The sequence below is a fragment of the Symphodus melops genome (assembly GCF_947650265.1).
Source record: "Symphodus melops genome assembly, chromosome: 19".
Classification (NCBI taxonomy): domain Eukaryota; kingdom Metazoa; phylum Chordata; class Actinopteri; order Labriformes; family Labridae; genus Symphodus; species Symphodus melops.
The window spans coordinates 12,425,580-12,446,527 of record NC_136709.1 but is presented as its reverse complement, the minus strand read 5'-3'; the positions used below and the strand labels follow the sequence as shown (position 1 = coordinate 12,446,527).

The window sequence follows — 20,948 nt, the reverse complement described above, 5'->3', positions numbered from 1 at the left end:
TTTCTAAATCTCAATACTGCAATAAAAGTTTATATTTATAAAAACATGAAACTGATGTTTATTTCCTTCTTTCTAGCAATTTGATTTTCAATTCATGAAAATTTTTACTGAACAAAACCGTAACTCTTCCAAACATCTAAGAATCCTGTGTAGCCAAATTGTGAGGGAGGGCAAGTAATCCAGCAAGCCTGGTGCTGCTCTCTGCAAACCTGCGGTGATCGTTTGCACATGCCTGGCAACCTGGAGTTCATTAGCCCTCCTTTCTCATCTCAGCCCCTGTAATTCAAATAAACAGCAATGAGATTTCCAGAGGTAAAGCTCCTTTTGGGTGGGGGGTCTGAAGCTCCCCATAGCTCAGTTCAATTCTATGGCCTTCCTTCCCCCAAAGCAAAGGCCAGACTGGCCTTACTTTAACATGTGGAGGAATCAATCTGAGGCACTGTCACTCACAGATACTGGGCCTGGGTTATCAGGAACAGTCAGAAAAGTCTGAACCCCTCTCTTGGCTCGATACAGTCGTGAAATTTCCATGCAACACTTGTTCGCTCAGTGGGCACCCAACCAAAGCAGCAAGTAAAGATAAGACTGGAGACAAAGTTTGACAAATGGATGAACAGCGGGGGATTTTGTTTTATTCACAGCATGTCTGTGGTGGATTATAGGAGTTGTCCTCCTGGCTGCAGGAGTTATATATGATCTAACCGATGACCTAAATAAACAGAGGCTGTTTGTCCGTGCTCACTGTTGAGGCACAGAGGGAGAGAAGAAGAAAAAAAATAGAAGAGACTTAGCGGGAAAGAGGGGGAGAGGCAGGCAAGCTGGGATAAAGTTACCTGTGCACAGGTGACCTCGTCGCTATGGGCAGTGGATTAGCTGATTGTTAGGTATCAGGTGACTCCTCCTGTAATATTGAAGAGGGTGAAAACAGCTTTGTTGGAGCCCAGAACAATATCCCATTCGCAGCAGGACAGGCTCACGGTCTGTGGGTCTCACGGGGAGGGGGATGCAGGAAAAAAAACTCGAAATTCCACCTTTTGTATTGTGACTATAAATTAGACAGAAAGGGAGAAGAATTGTTCCCTCCCAGAACACACATTTTCATTGTGAATGTCACAGTTATATGTTGAATTATGGCATTTGCCTCTACTTTCTTATTTGAGAAACAAAGGCATCCCCATATCTTAAACTAGAGGATCATTTTTGTCTACATTTCAAACGTGCTGTATAAAACATACTCGGGTGTAGTAAAATAAGAGGGAACTCCCCCAGAACTCTGGCCTTATTAAAAACACTGACCTCTGCTCTTTCAGATGGTTTCAAAGCTGACATTTAATGCGGCGCAGCAGACTGCAAGCCATATGTAACATGACCTGGGGAGCACGGTACTCCACTGCTCCACGTCCCACTAATGAGAGGGCAGGGGTCAGCGGGTACCAGCCTGCTCACACAGACCCACCACTACCAACCAAAGCAAGAGATCTACATTTGGATTGTGGAAACTATTGTTTATGAACTACAAATGCATTGTTGTTTTGTCTCTTACCTCCAACTAAAATAACTGAGCTGTTTGCTGGTCGTCAGGTTGGAAGGTAATTGAGCCTGTCCACTTTATCATGCAGGTTTGGAAAGGAGAAGATGCAGCCATGAGTCACTGAAAAGAAAACATAAGGACAGTTTTAGAGGGATAACACACACACAGGAGCAGCAGCTGGGAGGCAGCAGCATCAAATCCACCACGTTGGTCTAAACAGAGAAAAAAAACACAGCACTCTGTAACAGGAGCCACGCACATGACTCCATTGATCTTCACATAAGACACACACACACCTGCTGCTGCTCAACTGTTCCTCTTAAAAAACGTCATCAATTCTCTAAAACAAACATGTATCAACTCACCCCCTCCTAGAGTCATATTTGGATATGTATGACAGCATTGTGGTGGCGCCCCCTCTCTGCCAGCAGCAGAACCTCCTGTTTTTTAATCCTTCGTTTTGTTTATGTGCTTGACGGGCCGCCTGGTTTGTTTACTTACTCCGTCTCGGCAGCAAAATAAATAAAAAAGGAAGAATTTCCCTTTAAACAAATACATCGGTCTTTCTGCTCGGAGCGTGTTTACAAAGCAAAGCACTGTAAAAAAAAAAAAAAAAAAAAAAAAAAAAAGCAGGGGCTGCATAATTGCATATTTGTGGAGGTGGTCCTCGGAGGAAATGCGTAATGATATTGATGGGAGGAGGGGGTTAACCCTCGTGCACTTGTACCAGGTCTAATTTTCCAACATGACAGGAAACTCTGTTAAGCTGATAATTGCAGCTCCAATTTCATTTAACTCACTCATGTCAACAGTTGTGTTTTGTTTTGAGAGAGGGAGCTGCTTTTTTTCCCTCACAGCCTTTCTTCACCTCTCAGAATAAACCGCTTTTACTCTTAATTAAAAACACATTGAGGACATCCACAACTCACCACAAACTGTAAACCATTGACTAACTATTGATTGGATAATACATGTGTCAATAAATGCTCAATTAAAAAACAATTGAATGTAGTTTTATCAATGCTGCCATGTGTCTATTAGAAAACAATTATAACAATTCCATTGGGGAAAAAACGTGTTTACGTTTTTGATTAATGCATTCAAACTAATTATTTGTTTTATTTCACTGTGCAGAGATGTTACCCTTAGATGTCCCCAAATGTCTCTCTAAAAATGCCCAAATCAAATCAAAGCCGTCTGGACTTAACCTCTGACATTTTTCACTTAATTTAAACAGTATCGGCTTTACAGTATTTCAGTCCACACAGCTGGAATCATATTTGGATTCTGACAGAGTTAAACCCATCTGTCCAACGAGCCATTACTCTTTTCCATTTTCCTTACTGGTTTTTTTTAAACCATCCAGTAAGAAATAGGCTAAAGGCTTTCTATTGATGTCAATTTGATGAAGTGCTTTGAGTATATTTATATTTTTCCTGCATAACACGATGTCATCGTTGCATTTGTATTTGTTCTCTAGTATCAGAAATCCAACACATCATGGCTTCTTTTATTCATCATTGTCTTTGCGCCTCAAAATGCATCGCATATATTGGATTAATTGAATTCAAACTGGCTATATCGCACACAAAAAAAGGTTTATTTTCTCGGGATGAAAACACTCTGACTCATGTGAGTTTTCCTGGAAAAAGCCATGACTAAAACTCTGCACATCCGTAATATTTAGCAGCCTTGATTTTCCAGGATATGAAACGGCTCTGAGTTGTTGTGGGTTTTGGAGTTTAACGAAGAGGAAAAGGCTGGTAACTAGAGAAAGGAATCCCTGCTCCATGTAAATCTCATTTTGTATAGAGTAACGGGTGATAGTGCAACGTAGTATTGCATTACTGGTCGGGGTCTGAGGAGTCCAGCGCCGGTGGAGGCGGAGAGAGTCCACATCTTGAAATAATCTGGCCCCCCGGGCTGCTCGGGTTAAAGGAGGAGGCGCGGCGCAATGTGGTAGAGATATTAGAGAAACCCGAGAGCCGCTCATCAGACAGCTCATTTACTGAAGCACTGAGCTTTTACACACAGACAGAGAGCAGTGAAGACTCGGGCTCAAATGGTCTGAGAGTCCACTACAGATACAGAGAACATTTAGGCAAGAGGATGCACTCATTTAATCAGAAGAGAGGCGTAAAAACAAGAACGCAAAACTGCCTTAAAATAGGCCCACACTTTGACTTAAAATAATAACTGAAATATACAGCTACAATTGGACAATTAATATTTGATAAGTATTATTATTATTATTAGGTTTTTGCTATTCCATTCGTCAAAGGGTGGCTTAGAATAAAAGCATTTACTTATGTTGCAATTTGTCCATTAGGCCAATGTTCTTTTCGCACATTTAGGATACATATTCAGACTAAACGAACGGTTTATGTGTGGTATATAAAGTAAAATAAAGAGTCTATCAAATTAGTATATGATGCCAAGTAAGTTATGTGTTTAAAATGCGCGTTCATAGCTGAAATGGGGATCTTGCCGGATCTCATTTTGGTTGTCGTTATTTTGTAATTCTCGATATCTCCCTTCAGCCCAGGGGCTGCTTTGAACATAATTATTTTTTCAGCATTCATTTGTGACAAAAATTGCAAAGCATTTTACCTTCACAGTAAAAAAAATCCTTCAACAAAGTCTTGTGAAAGAGTTTACTCTGAATGTGTTCAAGTTATCACGTTTTTTTCCAGGTCACATCTTCTCCTTTAACATATTGAAAGAGGGGCTTTTAGTTTCAGACTCTGGTGCAGATAAAGAAATGTGATCTATATGGCTCAAACCAACAACTGCCCCACCAAGAAGTAGTGTCGCAGAGAACTCATTTACTAATGGATTGGTTTAGTGTTTCACCCACCAGAAAACTCTGGAGCCAGTACGGTGCCCGTCAAATCCCTGAAATATAAACGTGAGCTACAAGCTGGAAGGTGGTCTGCAAAAAACACGTCTTGATGCTGGAAAAAAACAAAACACTAAACAACAAACAAAAGAGGGTGGTTATCTAATATATTTAGATCCATATGCTCAGTAAGTGTCATCTGGCCTTATAAAACATCTTTAAACACTGCATCTCAAATGCATATATTGTGTAAAATGTGTTGTATATTTCTCCTCAATCTTGCAGCTATTGGTCAAAATGTTTGGCACTTCCTATCAGCCTCTTTGTTTCTCCTTCTCCTCCTTCTCCCTCTATCTCTCTCGCTTTCTCTCAAACACACACACACACACACACACACACACACACACACACACACACACACACACACACACACACGCTTTTACACTTAAGTGGCTGATTTCCTGTAGGTGGTCTATGTCCCATAACACGTTTCGCAGGTAGCAGAGTAAAGGTTTCTCACATAAAAAAAAACGTGTGTAATGGCGCGCACGGAGTCACCTATCATAGGAGCTTATTAAATTATATCGCCTCATAAAATAAACGGCTGGGGTAATTAATGGAAAGTGGAGTAACAAGAAAATGCTATGTCTGGGTGTAATTAAGGTGGTGGGCGTCACCCTCAATCAGCTGTGAGTGCAAGGCAGAAAAAATAAACAAAATAGGCCCAACAAAAAATTTATTAAGATTTGACTTTACAACAGAAATAAAAAATCATCACCATATTTTGCATTAGAGTCAGCTTCATGAGTCAGAGTTAGCCTCTAGAAGTGCTTAAACGTTCCCTAACAGATAAAACCTTTTGGTGTTTTTGTGGGTTTACCCTCCATTGACTGTGATTACTGATAACGTTTGGAGGAGATGCACGTGTTTGTTCCACGAGCAAAACTTGAAAGCATAGTCCCCACCAGTAGATGATGTATATATTTACAACATGTTAATACGGCTTTTTAAGAGGTCTGTAATAATTGATTAGTGTCTAGGTGCCGCTCTGCTCCCTCAGCTGCAGCGCGAGAGGGACTGTGGGGGCGGGAGGTGCATGGAGTGCTCCTATTTCAGCCCCTGACGCACTGCCTCTGGGGAGGAAACGGAGCCGCAAACTCAGTCCTGCTCTGCTGTACACGGTGCAGGGCAGAGAGAGAGCCAATCACTGAAACGCACAGGCTCCCTTTAAGCCTGACATATCTCCAACAGGAACAAATTGTCCCAACAATCAACATCCCAATCTGCTGTGCGCATCAGGGGCCGGAGAGGAGAGCCTACAGGCCCGTGCTGCGCAGAAAAATTGCACTGGATTGCATCGCGAGAAGAAGCTCGAGTAAACGCAGGCAATAAACTATAGCATTTGCTTTGGATACCGATTTTAAGCGCGGAGGAGTGAACTCGGACATCATGTCTATACTGCCGTCATTCGGCTTCACGCAGGAGCAAGTGGCGTGCGTTTGTGAGGTGTTGCAGCAGGGAGGGAATCTGGAGAGGCTCGGGCGCTTCCTTTGGTCTCTGCCCGCCTGCGATCACCTCCACAAGAACGAGAGCGTCCTCAAAGCCAAGGCGGTTGTGGCCTTTCATCGTGGGAATTTTAGGGAGCTCTACAAGATCCTGGAGAGCCACCAGTTTTCTCCACACAACCACCCGAAGCTGCAGCAGCTGTGGCTGAAAGCGCACTACGTGGAGGCGGAGAAGCTGCGTGGCCGGCCGTTGGGAGCTGTAGGGAAGTATCGCGTACGGAGGAAATTTCCACTGCCCCGCACTATATGGGACGGCGAAGAGACCAGCTATTGCTTTAAAGAGAAGTCCAGGGGCGTTCTGAGAGAGTGGTACACACACAACCCCTACCCGTCCCCGCGGGAAAAGAGAGAACTGGCCGAGGCCACGGGACTGACCACGACGCAGGTCAGCAACTGGTTCAAAAACAGACGGCAGAGAGACAGAGCAGCAGAGGCCAAGGAGAGGTACGATTTGTCTCCCACAGCTTTCACGCTGTACTCATTATTTAGACTGAACATGATTCACTTTTTATTATCTAGCACGTTTGAGGAGATAGATGAGGCTCGAATTGGAAGACGTATATCCAAAAAGTGTCTTACAGCAGCCTAAGAAACCAGAGTGCCCCGAGTAGAAAATGAACTCAGGAAATCAAACACAAACATAGTCTTGATGAGAATGGTCGAGCATACGTTTTCCGATTGGCAGGTAGATCCTGATAACGGTGCAGATATGTAAACAGAAGCTAGTAGTTCATAAATGATGGACTTTCCTGCTAAGAAACCATGTTGTCTAAATCGTATTTGATTTAATATGATAGTGAAATCCCTATAAGTCCATGCATAAGAAAGCTAATGCTAAGATAATTTATTAGGAATACAATAGTGCACGGTGGGTAAAAAAAACCCCCAATATTATCAATTCCTATTTGAAGAGAGTTTAAGGTCAAATTGGGTAACCATGTACTACAATAACAAACTTAATTGGATGAAGTGTTTTTTTTTGTTGTTTTTTTGTTTTTGTTTTTTACTTTAGGACAAACATCGTACAGAATAGAAAGAAATAAAAACATTTTAAAGACATGAAATAAATACAATATTTAGCTACAAAAACACAGTTTTTCTTCGAAGGCCTGCTAGTTCTGTTGTAATTGCAAATGTACTATAAATACATTTTATCCACAGACTTACACAGAGATTTATTGTCATTTTCAAAGACAAACTGGGGCGTATTTTCTTCTCATTTTCTCCCTCGTGTCATTTCCAGAGAGAACAGCGAAAACAGCAACGCAGGCGGCAACAAACAGAACCAGCTGTCCCCGTTGGATGGAGGAAAGTCTCTCATGTCTAGCTCGGAAGACGAGTTTTCGCCCCCTCAGAGCCCAGACCAGAACTCAGCGCTTTTGCTCCAGGGCAATATGAACCACCCCGGGGCATCCGCGTACCCCATGTCCGGCCTAGGAGCCCCACAGCCGGTGCACAGCATGCACGGACACCCGCACCAACTGCAGGACTCCTTGTTGGGACCTCTAACGTCCAGTCTCGTGGATTTGGGCTCTTAAAGAAGCTACCAGATTATTTTATTTTACAAAAACGTGAAAAAAGAAGACTGATAATCAGATTGAGTACATGTATGAAATAACACTATTGTAGCCTATACCTTATAGACTGACTTATCTGTCGTTAAATTTGGTTAGATCAAAATTCCTTTAATGCGCTTAACCTGTGTATCAACTCTGACAGGATTTTTTTTTTCTGATCTCTTGCACATAAAAAAAAAAAAAACACAAACGGGACCTGACTGAAACTCTTAAACTCAACGAGACACTTAACTGGACTGGCCCTTCGCTTAATTTATGAGACATTGTTGAGGAAAAAAAGAATTATAGCAAACCTCCTGCGATGGAAACTAAGAGGTAACATTTTCATTAGACCCATTGTAATTAGTTTCCAATAAAACAAAAGTCATACATTTGTCTCTGTGTAATTTGTTTACAAAGTGGAGAAATAGCACAGAGCGTGGCCCTCAAACGAGTGAATCCAGGTCGTGGTCAATAACTACATGATTTAGATAGGCTTAAGAAAATAATGTAGATAATGACTTTTCTCAAATTCATCTTTTTTTTTTTTACTCGAGAAAAAAAAGAACGTTTGAAAATGTAAATCCATACAAAATGCCAAGTCAGCAAACAAGTCCACACTCGTGGTATGAACCCGTATCAAGAATAATATGGAGTCATACTGCGGTGAAGATTAAAGCCTGCTCCACCAGTTTTTCTCTCTTATAATAATTACGGTAATTCAAAACATAGATTTCAAACATAAGGGGAAATGTAATTATACAAATGTGAGTCAACACGAGCAGCTGTCTGTCAGGAGGCTGTTGTGTATACACGAAGCTGCCTTTAATATCGTGCCTGTTCCATAATACATGTTTGACTGAAGGAGAAAGCTTCTTTTTCTTTCGTCTCTTTTTTTTTGCCCGAGTGCTGCGGATCATTGGCTTTTTGGTGCCGTGTTTTCTTTACTCTCTCACTGAGTTTGTTCTGTCGGTTCCGGGCCATGGGAAAGAGCCAGCACTCAAATTTTTACCAGCTCTGGATATTAAGACAAAAACAAAAAAAAAGGAAAAGAAAAACATCCCGTACGAGGGAAAAAGAACAACAAAGTTCACGACATTCGTAAGATGTCCTTACAACAACACACAAGAAAAAAACAACCCATTTTAGAAAAAAAAACACAAGTGGAAAAATTCCCAGTCCAGGTGCCATTTCAAACACAACAAAAATACAGAAGTACACATGTACAACTAGAGACTGCAAATCGACCTCATAATGGTGATAATAATATAATTGCATTATTAATAACAACAATCAAATAATAATGCCTTTTATAATTGTTATTTTACTACAGCCAATAATAACACTGATAATGACAACGTAACTAAATTAAAACAAATGGTAATAATAATAGAAATTATAATAATAAACAACAGATTATTTTTGGGACAGGTTATGGGAATATTTTGTATATTCTGGTGAGGACAGCTCTTCTGTCCCCCGCCCCCTTCACTCTCTTTGGGCTCATGTCAGGGTAAATAGTTTTGAGCAGAGAGCACAGAGGATTTCCTGAGCATAATCTGAAACAGTCGCTGCTAGCATTACTGCCTGATTGCAGAGATTGCAGGGCTGCAGGACCTGGCTTCACTGGAGGGACCTTGAGCTATTCTGCATCATGGAGGGCCCCCTCTCTCATCTTTCTTTTTCCCTCAGTATAAGAACCTCAGGTCAACTAAAAACACCAGTCCTGTACCCCCATGTTACCCCCTAAAGCTCTCCATATGCTTGTTTGAGTGATGTGTCTGTCTGCTTGTCCTCAGCAGAACTTCCATCTTCAGTCTTTAGGTCATTTGTTTGTCCTTTTTGCCCACCAAATATGGCAGTGTTAGAAATGTATGTTAAGTCAGGTGACTGTCTGAAGTAAAAGTAACAATGTCACTTTAATAAATTTGTGCATAATATAAAAGCAATGCTTGCAAAAATTAATTAAAAAATAGTGTTAGTAGAAGAATGTTGTTGAAGTATCAGAAGTCAGCAGTCTTTTTGTGGTAAACTTAACTACTTAATGTTATGCTGTAAAATCACACAATATGTTTTTGAATTATGTTTTTTTGTGAAATCTTTGTGTAGACTAACACCATCTAAAATGAATATACATAACAAGAAATGCAGAGGTTTAGATTATTAAAACAGCTTCAGATGGATTTAACTCATATGAAGGTAAATATTTCAAAATTGATTCAAAGCCTTTGAACATTTTGTTTAAATGTTGGTTTATTTCTCTGTGTCACAAAAAATAGCTGTGACTTCAGTTTGAGTGTAGAAAACCCCAGTTTGATAATATTTATGAAGGGTTCATGTCCGATATTGTCAAAAAGCTAATTTACTTCTCCAGGATTGTGTTGATGGGGTTTGATCAGATTTGATTGATTCAAACTTGATGAACAACACACAACCTCAAACAACTCTGATTCAAATGTTGCCAAAGCACAAACACAGATTCAGTCTTTTGAGTTACAAAGTATTAAATGCAGTCTCTCACAGCAAGAAACTGGTTGATATTTCATAACCGCCAGGACTTTGATTTAAGTATTAAAGTATTCTTCATATAAAACGACTTTTTGTTATTCCAAGTGAGCTCCATCTCCAGTTTATCTTCAAGCAGAAACTTGAAAAGAGATCAAATTTGTGGATTTTTTCAGCCAAAACTACTAAAGTATAACACTAAACTTTTCAGATTTTTTTTTTGTTTTTCAGACTATATATATATAAATTATTTATATCCAAATCAGTAAGGGATTTTTTTGTACTGAATTATGCCTTGTAGCCCAAGATGGGGTTTTTTCTTCCATTTTGTTTCAAATGTCTTTTCATTTGCACCTAAGTTCCATTGTTTACACACTTATGAAAAATGAATGGCATTATAGTCTTTACCTGAAAGTCTAACAGTATTGCCTGTATGTTATATCAGCAGAGGTCAGCAGAGAGCAGGGGTCCTGCACATCTCCATATAACTCTAAACAGAGCACATGTCTCCCTGTTGGCACACAGCATGGCTGAATATTCACAAATTAACAAACAGGTGATCACAAAGCTACCAAAGTGCCTCCTCATACCTGCTAATCTAATGACAACAGGTCCGATAGGGTACATAGACATAGTGGGGATTAAACAGGCTCTGTGCCACATGACAGAGGGAAGCTAACAGAGTCACCTTCAGGATGTGCAGGAGACTAAAATCAATCCAGCACGGAAACTCTGACAGTGCTTTTAATCAAGCTCAAATCCCTGCTTTCCGAATGCGTCTGCAGCCATTAATCTATGTGCTGTATATGAGCCTCTGCCTTTTCCTCTCATCGGCCATGCAACAAGTGCTCTAGCATATACACTATGACAAAGGATGGAGGCGTCTGTGCCAGTAAAAGCAGCTGCTGATAGCAAACAGAGGCCCAGTCATTTCATTTGACATAAGTGGCAGTGGCTCTAAATCAACAGCAGGAAAGGGCCCTGACGTGTGCAAATAAACATGGAGAGTAGCCTGCATGAGTGCAAGCCATCTGACTCAGCGTGCGGCATGTTTTCTCTGGCATCAGAGTCAAAGAAAAGCTATCAAATAAGAACAGAATCTGAAGCCAGGGCAACTTTTCAGTGGCCTGTTTTTGTGGTCTAGTGCCTGCAGGTAGCTTTACCCCAACATGGGAGCCGGCCGTGAGACAGTCCCAGGTATCCATAACCACAGGGCTGTATGAGGTGGGGAAGAGAGAGAGGAGGAGGAGGGGAGGCAGGCGGGTGATGAGGGACAAAAGGATCTTTTCAGGTCTGCCTCAGAGGGGCAGGGCTGCTGGTGCAGGGAGGTGAGGAGGGGAGGGGGGGTGATAGAGAGATTCTCTTACCGATGATGCATGGATCTGACAATGTTCCTGCCTGGACTTAGCCAGAGGCAGATGCAGGCTGAGAGTGTGTGTAAGTGTGCGTGTATGTGTGTAGGTGTGTGTGTGTGTGTGTGTGCGTGCGTGCATGCGTGTGTGCGTGCGTGCATGAATTTTCTGTGTGGGTGCAAAGTCACATGTAGCAGAGAGAGGAAGTTGTACTTGTCAATGCAAAAAAAGAAAGTAAAATACTGCAGAAAGAACAAGGTGCTGCTATGACATAATTGTGCAGAAATCAGAGGGATAATGTGACTCCACTTCAAAAAATGTTAATTATTCTGGTGTTAAATTAAACACAGCCTCCTCTCAGAAGTAAAGGAAGTCTTTCGTCCAACAGGAAGCTACCATGTGACAGAGCTGAAAGAAATATTTATCTCTTTCTCCCAGTCAGATGAGTGATGTATGACCCAGGGTTCAGACACGGGGAGGAGGAGGAGGAGGAGGAGGGAGAAGGGGGAGGCTCTGCAGACAATCCCCAACTATAAGGGTGTTAAATAGCATGTTGTGTGTCAAATGAAGGACAGCATCATACACGTATACCTGATGAAAAAGGGGAAATATTTTATGACACGTAACAAGAGGAATAGACAAAGGACAAGATAAGACTTGTGAGACTTGTGTGAAGCATGTGTGTGTGCGCGTATGTGCGTGCATGCTTGTGTGCATGCGTGTGTGTGTGTGTGTGTATGTGATGGCTGCAAAAGAGGACGTGCATAAAAGAAAAGTGGCCAGAAGGCAAAGTCTCATATGACGAAGTCTACCACAGACAAAAGCCAGCTCTGGTTCCCGAAAATCAGATATGTATATTTTTGGAGCTGGGGGAGAAATGTGATAGTGGCATAAGTCTCATATGTTTGATCAGGGAAGTGACTTCAGTCTGGGATGTTTTTTGGAAAAAGTTTCGTAAGGGCATAACAGATGTATTAGTCGGTTTCAAAGGCAAATGATGTCTCGTGCAGAAGAGATAAAGAAAAGATTAAATTGAGAGGAAGACAAACTTAAAGAAGGCGCATGAGCTGTGGAAACCATTGCTAACATCTCCTTTATTAACGGGATGGGTTTAAATTCATGTTTAAAAAAAAAAAAAAAAAAAAAATTGCAGGTGCAAACTGCAATTTGCTGTGTAGTTACTGTAACTCTAAGACAACAGTTGTGTTGAGCATGGTCCCTGTCAAATAACATAAACTAAACTTAACTTACATCCATTCTCCTTTCCCTGATTTACATTTTGAAAAGGGGTTTCAAATTTAATCTGGGTTTTTTTCAGTGGGTAAGGCCTTATCTGTTCTTTACACAAAGCCAAACAACAACTCTGTTGGAGGCTCTCTGCATTCAGAACTATTGATTTTGAAAAGAAGAAGAAAATGTTTAATCTTCAGTTGATGAATTTCAGAGTAAAAATGTCAAAGGGAAATATTTGATTTTAAAAAAAAGGGACAGCTCCATTTCCCCCAAAAAATAAATGATTGATTTTTCATTGTTGTCTGAAGCTCATGAAAAGCTAGTCACACTTGCTCAACATCAATAAATAACCTTGTAGCAAAGTCTGGTGATATTCTATGCTATAGTGTCTGTATTGTAATCACATCCAACGAAGAACCAGCCATGGACAGTAAGTCCAGCACATTGTGTTAATAAAAAGATGGAGTCCAAAAACTCTGAAACACTCATCCATGGGAAACACTGCTACTTTAATATATTCTCTTTTTTACTCTGATCATGGGTTGTGAAGTTAGGTGTCAGCCGACTGTCAGATTTATTTGCAGTATTTATATCAGTCAGAACAGTTGATATTAAGAGATACGGTCATCATCTGTTAAACAAATTGCATTTTCCTTTAAGTTTAGAGAGTTTAAAATCTACATGTGTGGTTTGCTTTGAAAGATTCAGGCCACAAAACAAGGATAGGACATCCAGAGTATGAAGCTATGTGGTTTGTTTTGCCTTTGATTACTATTGGGAATGGGAATTAATTGCTAATTTAAAACCATATATAAACAACAAATGTACAACCAACACAATGTTTCCTCTTTTAGCTTAAGTTTTTAGTGATTCTAGGGTTTCCAGAGATAAGTGTGTTATTATGTAGTGATGTAGATTATGTGAATCTAAACCTGCCATCATGGTTTATTTTCAGGAGCCAGAAATAACAAGAGACATGATGACAATTGTTTAGTTAGTGTTATATAATGGGCATTATTCCACAATAAAATCAAATGTGTGTAATTCTGTGTACGGTTGCTCCTGTATCTGAATAACAAAAGATCCATGAACCCAGACAGTCAGACACATCAGTGCTACAGTCTTGGGTTGGGGGACTTTTGGGGAGGGGCAGTGTGGCAGACACAACAGGAGGAAGTGCTATGGGATATGGGATAATGAAATTTACCTCACACTCCCAAAGGGTCTCCCTCACCTATCCTGGGGCTCACGAATAGCTCAAGTATCTAAGCCCCTCTATTTCACACACATGATCCACACCCCACTGTGCCCACACCGCACCACAGCGACCCTCCACCCGGACCCTTTAGCTATGTGCAGTTTGTACTTTATTTGTTTGCCCTGGTTGGAGTGACAGCAGCCTGAATTTGAGCTGCCATCCTGCTCCCCCTTCCCCTTCATCTTCTCTCTGCAGCAGAGGGATAAAATACCCCTCCTATGTTCCACACCGAGAAAAAAAAAAAGAAAAATATTCAGGAAATGAAAGTTGTAACACGATCCTCTGTGTGCCAAACGTCTCCCTGAGCAGGGACAAAAGACCCAGAGAAAAGCTGCCGGGCTGATTTTAGCCTGAAAGATGATAGAAGGCGAGGGAGGGGATGAGAGAGAGGAGAAAATTAAAGGTGTTTGATGAGTTATCAGGGCGCCGACAGTGGGAGTGAAGGAGAAGGAGGTGAGGGTGCTGCAGTGATGAAACTCCTCTGTACAGAAAGTGAAGCGCTCCTGCAGCCCTCTGTGCTCAGAGCTCCACATCCCACAGATATTCATGCACCAAGCAAAATAAACTTCCCATTCCGGCCCTGCAGTGTTTTCCAGCTAGCCTCTCCTGAGAGGAAGCTTTCAGGACTCCTTCAGGGCTTATGATCCAGTAAAGTGTGTACAAGATGACAGAGAAAACATTTTTGATGTTTAAAATATTCCCTCAAATGTTTCTCTCTGCTGTTTGTGTATCAAACCACATATGAGGTATTGACATTCACCATGTAGGGCATACTGGCAGCAGAGGGAAAGGAAATGCTCCGCTGCTACCCTCAATGCTGCCCGGTGCATTTACAGCATGGTGTCAGCGGCTGGTGGTAATTACCAGGCTCGCTCTGAGTTACCACTACACCAATGTGCCACCGGCTCTGGTATGACAGCTAAGCTCTGTTATTAGGCACAGAGCTTCCACTGGACTGTGGGTGCTACTCGAGCATACATAGGCAGTCAGTCTACATTTGTATTGTAGCCTGACAAAGATAAGGATACACTTTATTGATCCTCTTTCCCTATCCTTTATATATAGTACTGATTAATTTTATGTATAAAATTATATAATAATATATGATATAAACAAAGATGAATTAATTTATGCAAAACATCAAACACACACAACAGTTGGCATGATTGTAGAATTGTTTCAGTGTTTCACATCACTCCACGGACTGTCTACAGCATAAAGCATCTGACTGAGCACATATGAGCACGAGAATTTGGTTGACTATGTGTGATAATGTCGCATTAATCTAATAGTAAAAAAAAGTAATCTGTGCTAAAATAAATAGCTTCTGCATACATTTGCAAAAACAAATCAGTGCACAGTTCCACAAAGTAAAAAACACTGAAATTAAAGTTGTAAATATTCACACCATCCACTGCCGCATTGGTAATCAGTTTATGTTTATCCTCCTGAATCCGTTTGGTATCTGGTTGAATAATCCCATCCTGGACATGCTCTGTACTGTCTATTTACAGATTATTTACAAATGAAAATTGCAGGATGCACTGCTTAATTAGTAGGGTTTTGACATGTGTAAAGCATGTAATTTATATGTGGATGCTGTAATGATGTGCAGAACAGCTGTCAGATTACTCTCAAACAAATTGACATGAATTGCTTTCTGCTGTATTTGGAACAAACTATAAAATAATATGTATATATAACTACTCACCATTTAAAGCAGAAGCAGAAAGAGAAAACATTTTCATTGTCATCCGTCCTTGTGTCTTTAACACACTGCTGGTGAGGTTGTCTTATAGAGGAGAAAAGGAGCAAATCAGTTATTGATACCTGAGGGAGATTTCATTCGGACTGTTTTGGCATAAACCTTTAATTAAATTGTTCTCAAAGCACTCTATGAAATGCTAAAAAAAAATGCAAATTTTCTAACATTTTGTGCAGTGAAAAACCTAAACAAAAATATCCTGCTAAAACCTCACGATGAAATAAGATGAGATGGCAGTACGCCATCATAAAACAAGTTACACATAAGATACAAAAAACATGAACATGAACATACGGTGTAATGCACAAAGAGTGTATAAATGAAGTCTGACAGGGGATAACAAAACAATTAAGTGATGTACAACTCAGACTGCTCCAGTGCTATAATACATGTAGTGATTCTTATCATAAACAGTATTTAACAATACTTAAAACGTTAAGAGTTAAAACCTAAATCAGCAAACTGGTTTAATTCTTTTTTGAAGAGGAATATCCTGAATTGTATACCTGCAATAATATGATATTTACTAGCTGTAGGCTTTGAGAAGTGATTAAAATCCATTATGAAAGGCAACTGTAAACAGGTGAGTATTTAAAATAGATTTAAAAGAACTGACATTTTCTGCAGACATGCAGTTTTGTGGGAGTTTGTTACAGATATATGGAGAAGAGAAACTGAATCATCTTCTGAATGTTTGGCTCTGACTCTGGGGACAGAAATTCGACCTGTACTGAGTGGTCTGAGAGGTTTTATAGCAGCTTTCATTGAATATAATAGGTCTTGCTGGGACATTAATTCCCGAATTTGTGATTTGTTCTTTAGGTAGTAGTGAGCCGACTTTGTAATTATCTTAATGTGACTTTTAGAATTTAACTCTGAGTCCATGACTATACCCAGGTTTCTGGCTTGGTCAGTGGTGTTTAATGTCCACAAATGAAGCTGCATGCTGATTTTTATTTGTTTCTCATCTCAAAAATCAACACGCTCAGTATTTTTTTGTTCAACTGACACATGCTGTCGATGTCCGTGTGTTGTCTCGTCTGCATAGTTATTGAAAGGTATTTTGTTGTATTCTATGATCTGAGCAAGTTGGAGCATGTAAATGTTAAACAGAAGAGGCCCCAGGATGGAGCCTTAAAGAACTCCATTATGTTCAATTTATCGAATGTGAAGTTATCTAGAAACCCAAAGTAGCCCTTGTTTTTTGTTAAGTAAAACACAAACCAGTTCATTACTGTGCAAGAAAGTCCTATCCACTTCTAGAGTTGGTTGAGAAATATATTGTGGCATATGTCCAATGTAGATCCAGTAGTATTTAACTCAAGTTCTGCCATAGTCTGTCTTTAAACAGATGTCATTAAACACATTAACATAAGCAGACTCAGTTCTATGATGTGTTCAAAAACTTGACTGGAAAATGTTCAATGAATTGTTCAGTGTTAAGATGTTCAGCTATTGAAAACCATCTTTTTCAAATGTAATTTATATACAATAGATTTGATAAAGGACGATAATTGATCATAATTTGCTTTCCTAGATTGTTCTTCATAATGGCTTGGTTGCTGTTGTTTCCAGGGCCTGTGGTAAGGAAAATTCCTTGCTGATAGAATGGTTCAAGTGTAACTGACACAAGAGGGTTTGTTAAACTGTTGGTAGTAACAAACCATGCACATGTATTATTGTCCAACTTCATTGTGATGTTTTTAAAAGGATATCTTTGGTCGTGTTTTCACTTACACATTTTAGATTTACATTTAGTCGTTTTATAGGAATGGGTTTAATCTGAATGACACTGACACGATCTTGACTTTCAGGAGCGGCTGCAGATATGACCTAAAGGGTGAACTAGAGTTTCTGCATCTCTCTCTCCGTTTCAGTTTGGCAGGTTCAGATCTACGACCTCAGAGCATGACTGAGAAAGGCTTAAGGTGCTGAACTTAAACTTGGCGACAGCTGCAGAAACTGGAGACCAGAGGGTTTAAATTTAGACCCTTAAAATCCCAACTGCTGCCCTCGGCCTGCCTCAACACTTTCTTACACATGTACATTCACACCCTGCACTCAGTAATGCTGTACGCTCATTTACACTTAAATAGAAAATTTACCTGAAGTTAATTCTATGTCGATCAAAAAGTATTTAAACAGTTGGCTGTTTTCCAATAGTTGGTGAACCTTTCTAATTAGATTGGACAAGAGGGGTAAATTTTACAGAACTATTCCATGTCTCTGGTCTTGTATGTGACATTTTTTCCTTTTTTGTTAGTTTGTTTTATTTGTAAGGTTTTTCGCTGTTGGATTTACTGTATACATAAATATACTTAAAATTGTCTAGGCCTTATAATTACTACAATAAATACTCTAGTTTTTACTTACTCTGCAGTGATCTAGTGTGACAGGAGTCAACAAAATCCTCAGCCACAACTGTTGTGTTGTTGTCTTTCTACTGTGGATCTTGTGCGCCATCTAGTGTTCAAAATACAAACAATGTTGGCAATAAGGAAAGTATCTTTTTTTTCCTAACTTCATGAACTAACCAATACAAATCTGCTGGTCTTTCGATATCTGTACAGTTATTGACTATTTGTTAAGAAAAAATGCATTCAAATAGTTTTTAAAGTACTAATGACTGAAAGAGAAAAATTTATGTAGAAATAGAGTAGCACCTAAAGAGATAGATATAAGAAGCGGGGGGAACTACATGTACAGCTTCATTATTAATCTTACTACATTCCTATATTTGAATTAGCTCTTTTCAATACAATAACACACACGTTATGTTCTAAATAGTCAACATTATAAATGTATAAATGCATTTATCAAAGAGTTTAAGTAATAGAAAATACATATCTTTCTGTAAGAAAGGAATTTTCATACAAATGCACAACGCAGGAGAAATGCATTTTATATATATATATGACTTTCTCGTTCTCATAAAAACATAAAATAGTGCAAGTTTTTACACCTCTTCTTTTGGTCATTGTCTCCATCTAGTGGCCTTATATTGTATTTCACTCAGCAACCTGGTATTAATCCACAAACAATCTTGTCGGTTAAATTGAATTCAATATAATGAGGAACTTTTTTTGCAAGTTTGGAGTATTTTATAAAGATGTATTTATGGCTCTTTTATGACTTAATTGGTGAAATGTGAAAGTGGATAGAGTCAGAAATCAGGGAGCGAGAGAGAGTGGAGAATGACATGCTGGAAAGGAACCACAGGTCAGACTTGAACCTGGGCCGCCCACTTGTAAAATCCACACTTGGAGCTGTGGCTTCTGGTAATAAGTCTTAAAGTCTTCTTTGACAAACAAATCAACAAGCACAGCTGAAATAGCTTCATAGACAGTCATTTAACTCTTATATTCTGCTTCGGACTCTATGAAAGACAGTCTTTGATTATTCTGCACACCATATAACCTCTATGGTTACCTCATCTTAGATATACTCTATTGATTTTGAAGGGTTGCCACAAGGAGGACCACACACAGAGCATGTTTTCTCTTCATATTTTCATCTCCTATTCGTTACTAGCTCCTGTCTTAAAAGAGACAGAAATACTCACTCAACTGAAATAACAGGTCGACATGAGTCCTTTTCGTGTGAGCAGACTGACTTCACCTCGTCACATCAGCCTCATAACTGCAATCTGAGGAGCAAAGAATACAGGTACGGCTGGATCTGTGAATCAATTGACAAAAAGATTGGTGTGCTGTAAGGTCTGCGCTACTCAGGGCCTGGACACAAACATGATTTCAAACTACAACTAAATGGGTCCAATCAATGTAAGACAGACATAAAGAGCCCTGTTAAGGTAATAACCAAACACAGATGGAGCATGATTAAAAAGGAACCGAGTAATCAATTTCCTCACATTAGGGGTCATTAGGCCCCTAACTTAGTAAAGTTATGAAATGTTGAACTTTAAAAAATAAATCGTTATAATCATTTTCTTTGCGGGTTCAAATCAAAGAGGTTGGTTAGAGTTATTGCCATTGGTTAAATCCCTCAAAATAAATGCTGGACAGCTACAAAGGTGGTCGATTTAAGAAGTGGCTTTTTTTTTCTTGAGGATCTGGATTTTGTCCTGATATACACTGTGGAAAAATAATGTGAACCATTTTTATTAATTCCCATCATCAGTTTGATAGCTTTTTTTTTTTAAATAGATCAGCATGAAATATAAAAACAAAATTGATGCATTTATATCACAAATCCTTATCAAAGAGTGGCTCTGAACAGATTCTGCCTCAGAGTCTTTGGAAAAAATACCAGTGTTTGAATTCAGATTCAGTCTGTGAGCTTTTAGAAGAACCATGAATGAAAGATTGTTCCACGTGAACTTTTAAGGCTGTTTCTTTTAAATACGTGTTGTTCTTTCTTCCACTTCTTTTATGGTCGTTTTTTGTTGAAAGTCTCAAATTGCTTTGTTTGATGTATACATCTGGGAAAAGACTAATGACTTTGCATGTTCACCTTAAAATACATTTGTATTACTATGCTCTGTGATGGAGCTGAGATCTTCATACTCATATGACGTAACCTATGAGGTGAACTCTGTGTCATGTTGAGCACGCTCTAGACTGACTATTCAGTCCACTTTTACTTATAATAATTTATATAATTTCACTCTATAGTCTTCAACACTTAATGCTAATCTGGTCAGCACTTTGTTTATAAGGCTCTTCAACTGTTTACAGGTCTCTTTTAATCAGCACATGTTTTTCTCTCCTCACAGGTTATGTACATACTATATAAGTTTTAATGCCAATGCTAACTGCACAGGTTTAACCTTTACTCTTAGTCACATAGGGGCTGCTAAATCTTGTTTTGGGGATTATTGTATTGTATACAGAGGGGAGGGGGGACAGCGGGTGTGTATTGTAACCAATGTCTTGCCTGTCTGTATACTGCTACTGGATGCCCTGAATTTCCCTCGGGATCAATAAAGTATCTATCTATAACATGGTGACAAAATGATTGACTGCAGTTTATTTAAATACTTTCACACAAATCTGAGGTTCTTGTGCTTTATATATGTTTTTCCAACCTTGTAAACTCCTTCTAACTATACCCAGTAATCCAGTGTAAGGTAGAGTATGTTTTACTTCTCAACAATTCATTTACTATACTAGATATGGCAATACAATTTAACTTGGAAATGCAAGTGGTAGCTCTGAGTTCTTTATACTTGAGACAAAAATCCAAAACTCTGAGTTCAGATTTCTTTTTACAATAAGAATATACACCAGAAAGTCCCTCAGGGATTAATAAAGTGTGTCAAATCAATAATACAATAAACAAATCATCCCTTGGCCCATCCGCTCTATATTGTGACCTATAAATT

General features: G+C 39.5%; 1 protein-coding gene across 1 annotated transcript; it reads left to right on the top strand.

The window, feature by feature from the left end:
• The first annotated feature begins 5,532 nt into the window (after positions 1–5,532).
• six1a (SIX homeobox 1a) lies at positions 5,533–9,674 on the top strand. Its single transcript, XM_079369619.1, has 2 exons — positions 5,533–6,379; positions 7,179–9,674. The coding sequence occupies exons 1-2, from the start codon at positions 5,820–5,822 to the stop codon at positions 7,471–7,473; spliced, it is 855 nt and encodes a 284-aa protein (XP_079225745.1). The 5' UTR covers positions 5,533–5,819; the 3' UTR covers positions 7,474–9,674.
• Positions 9,675–20,948: the final 11,274 nt, after the last annotated feature.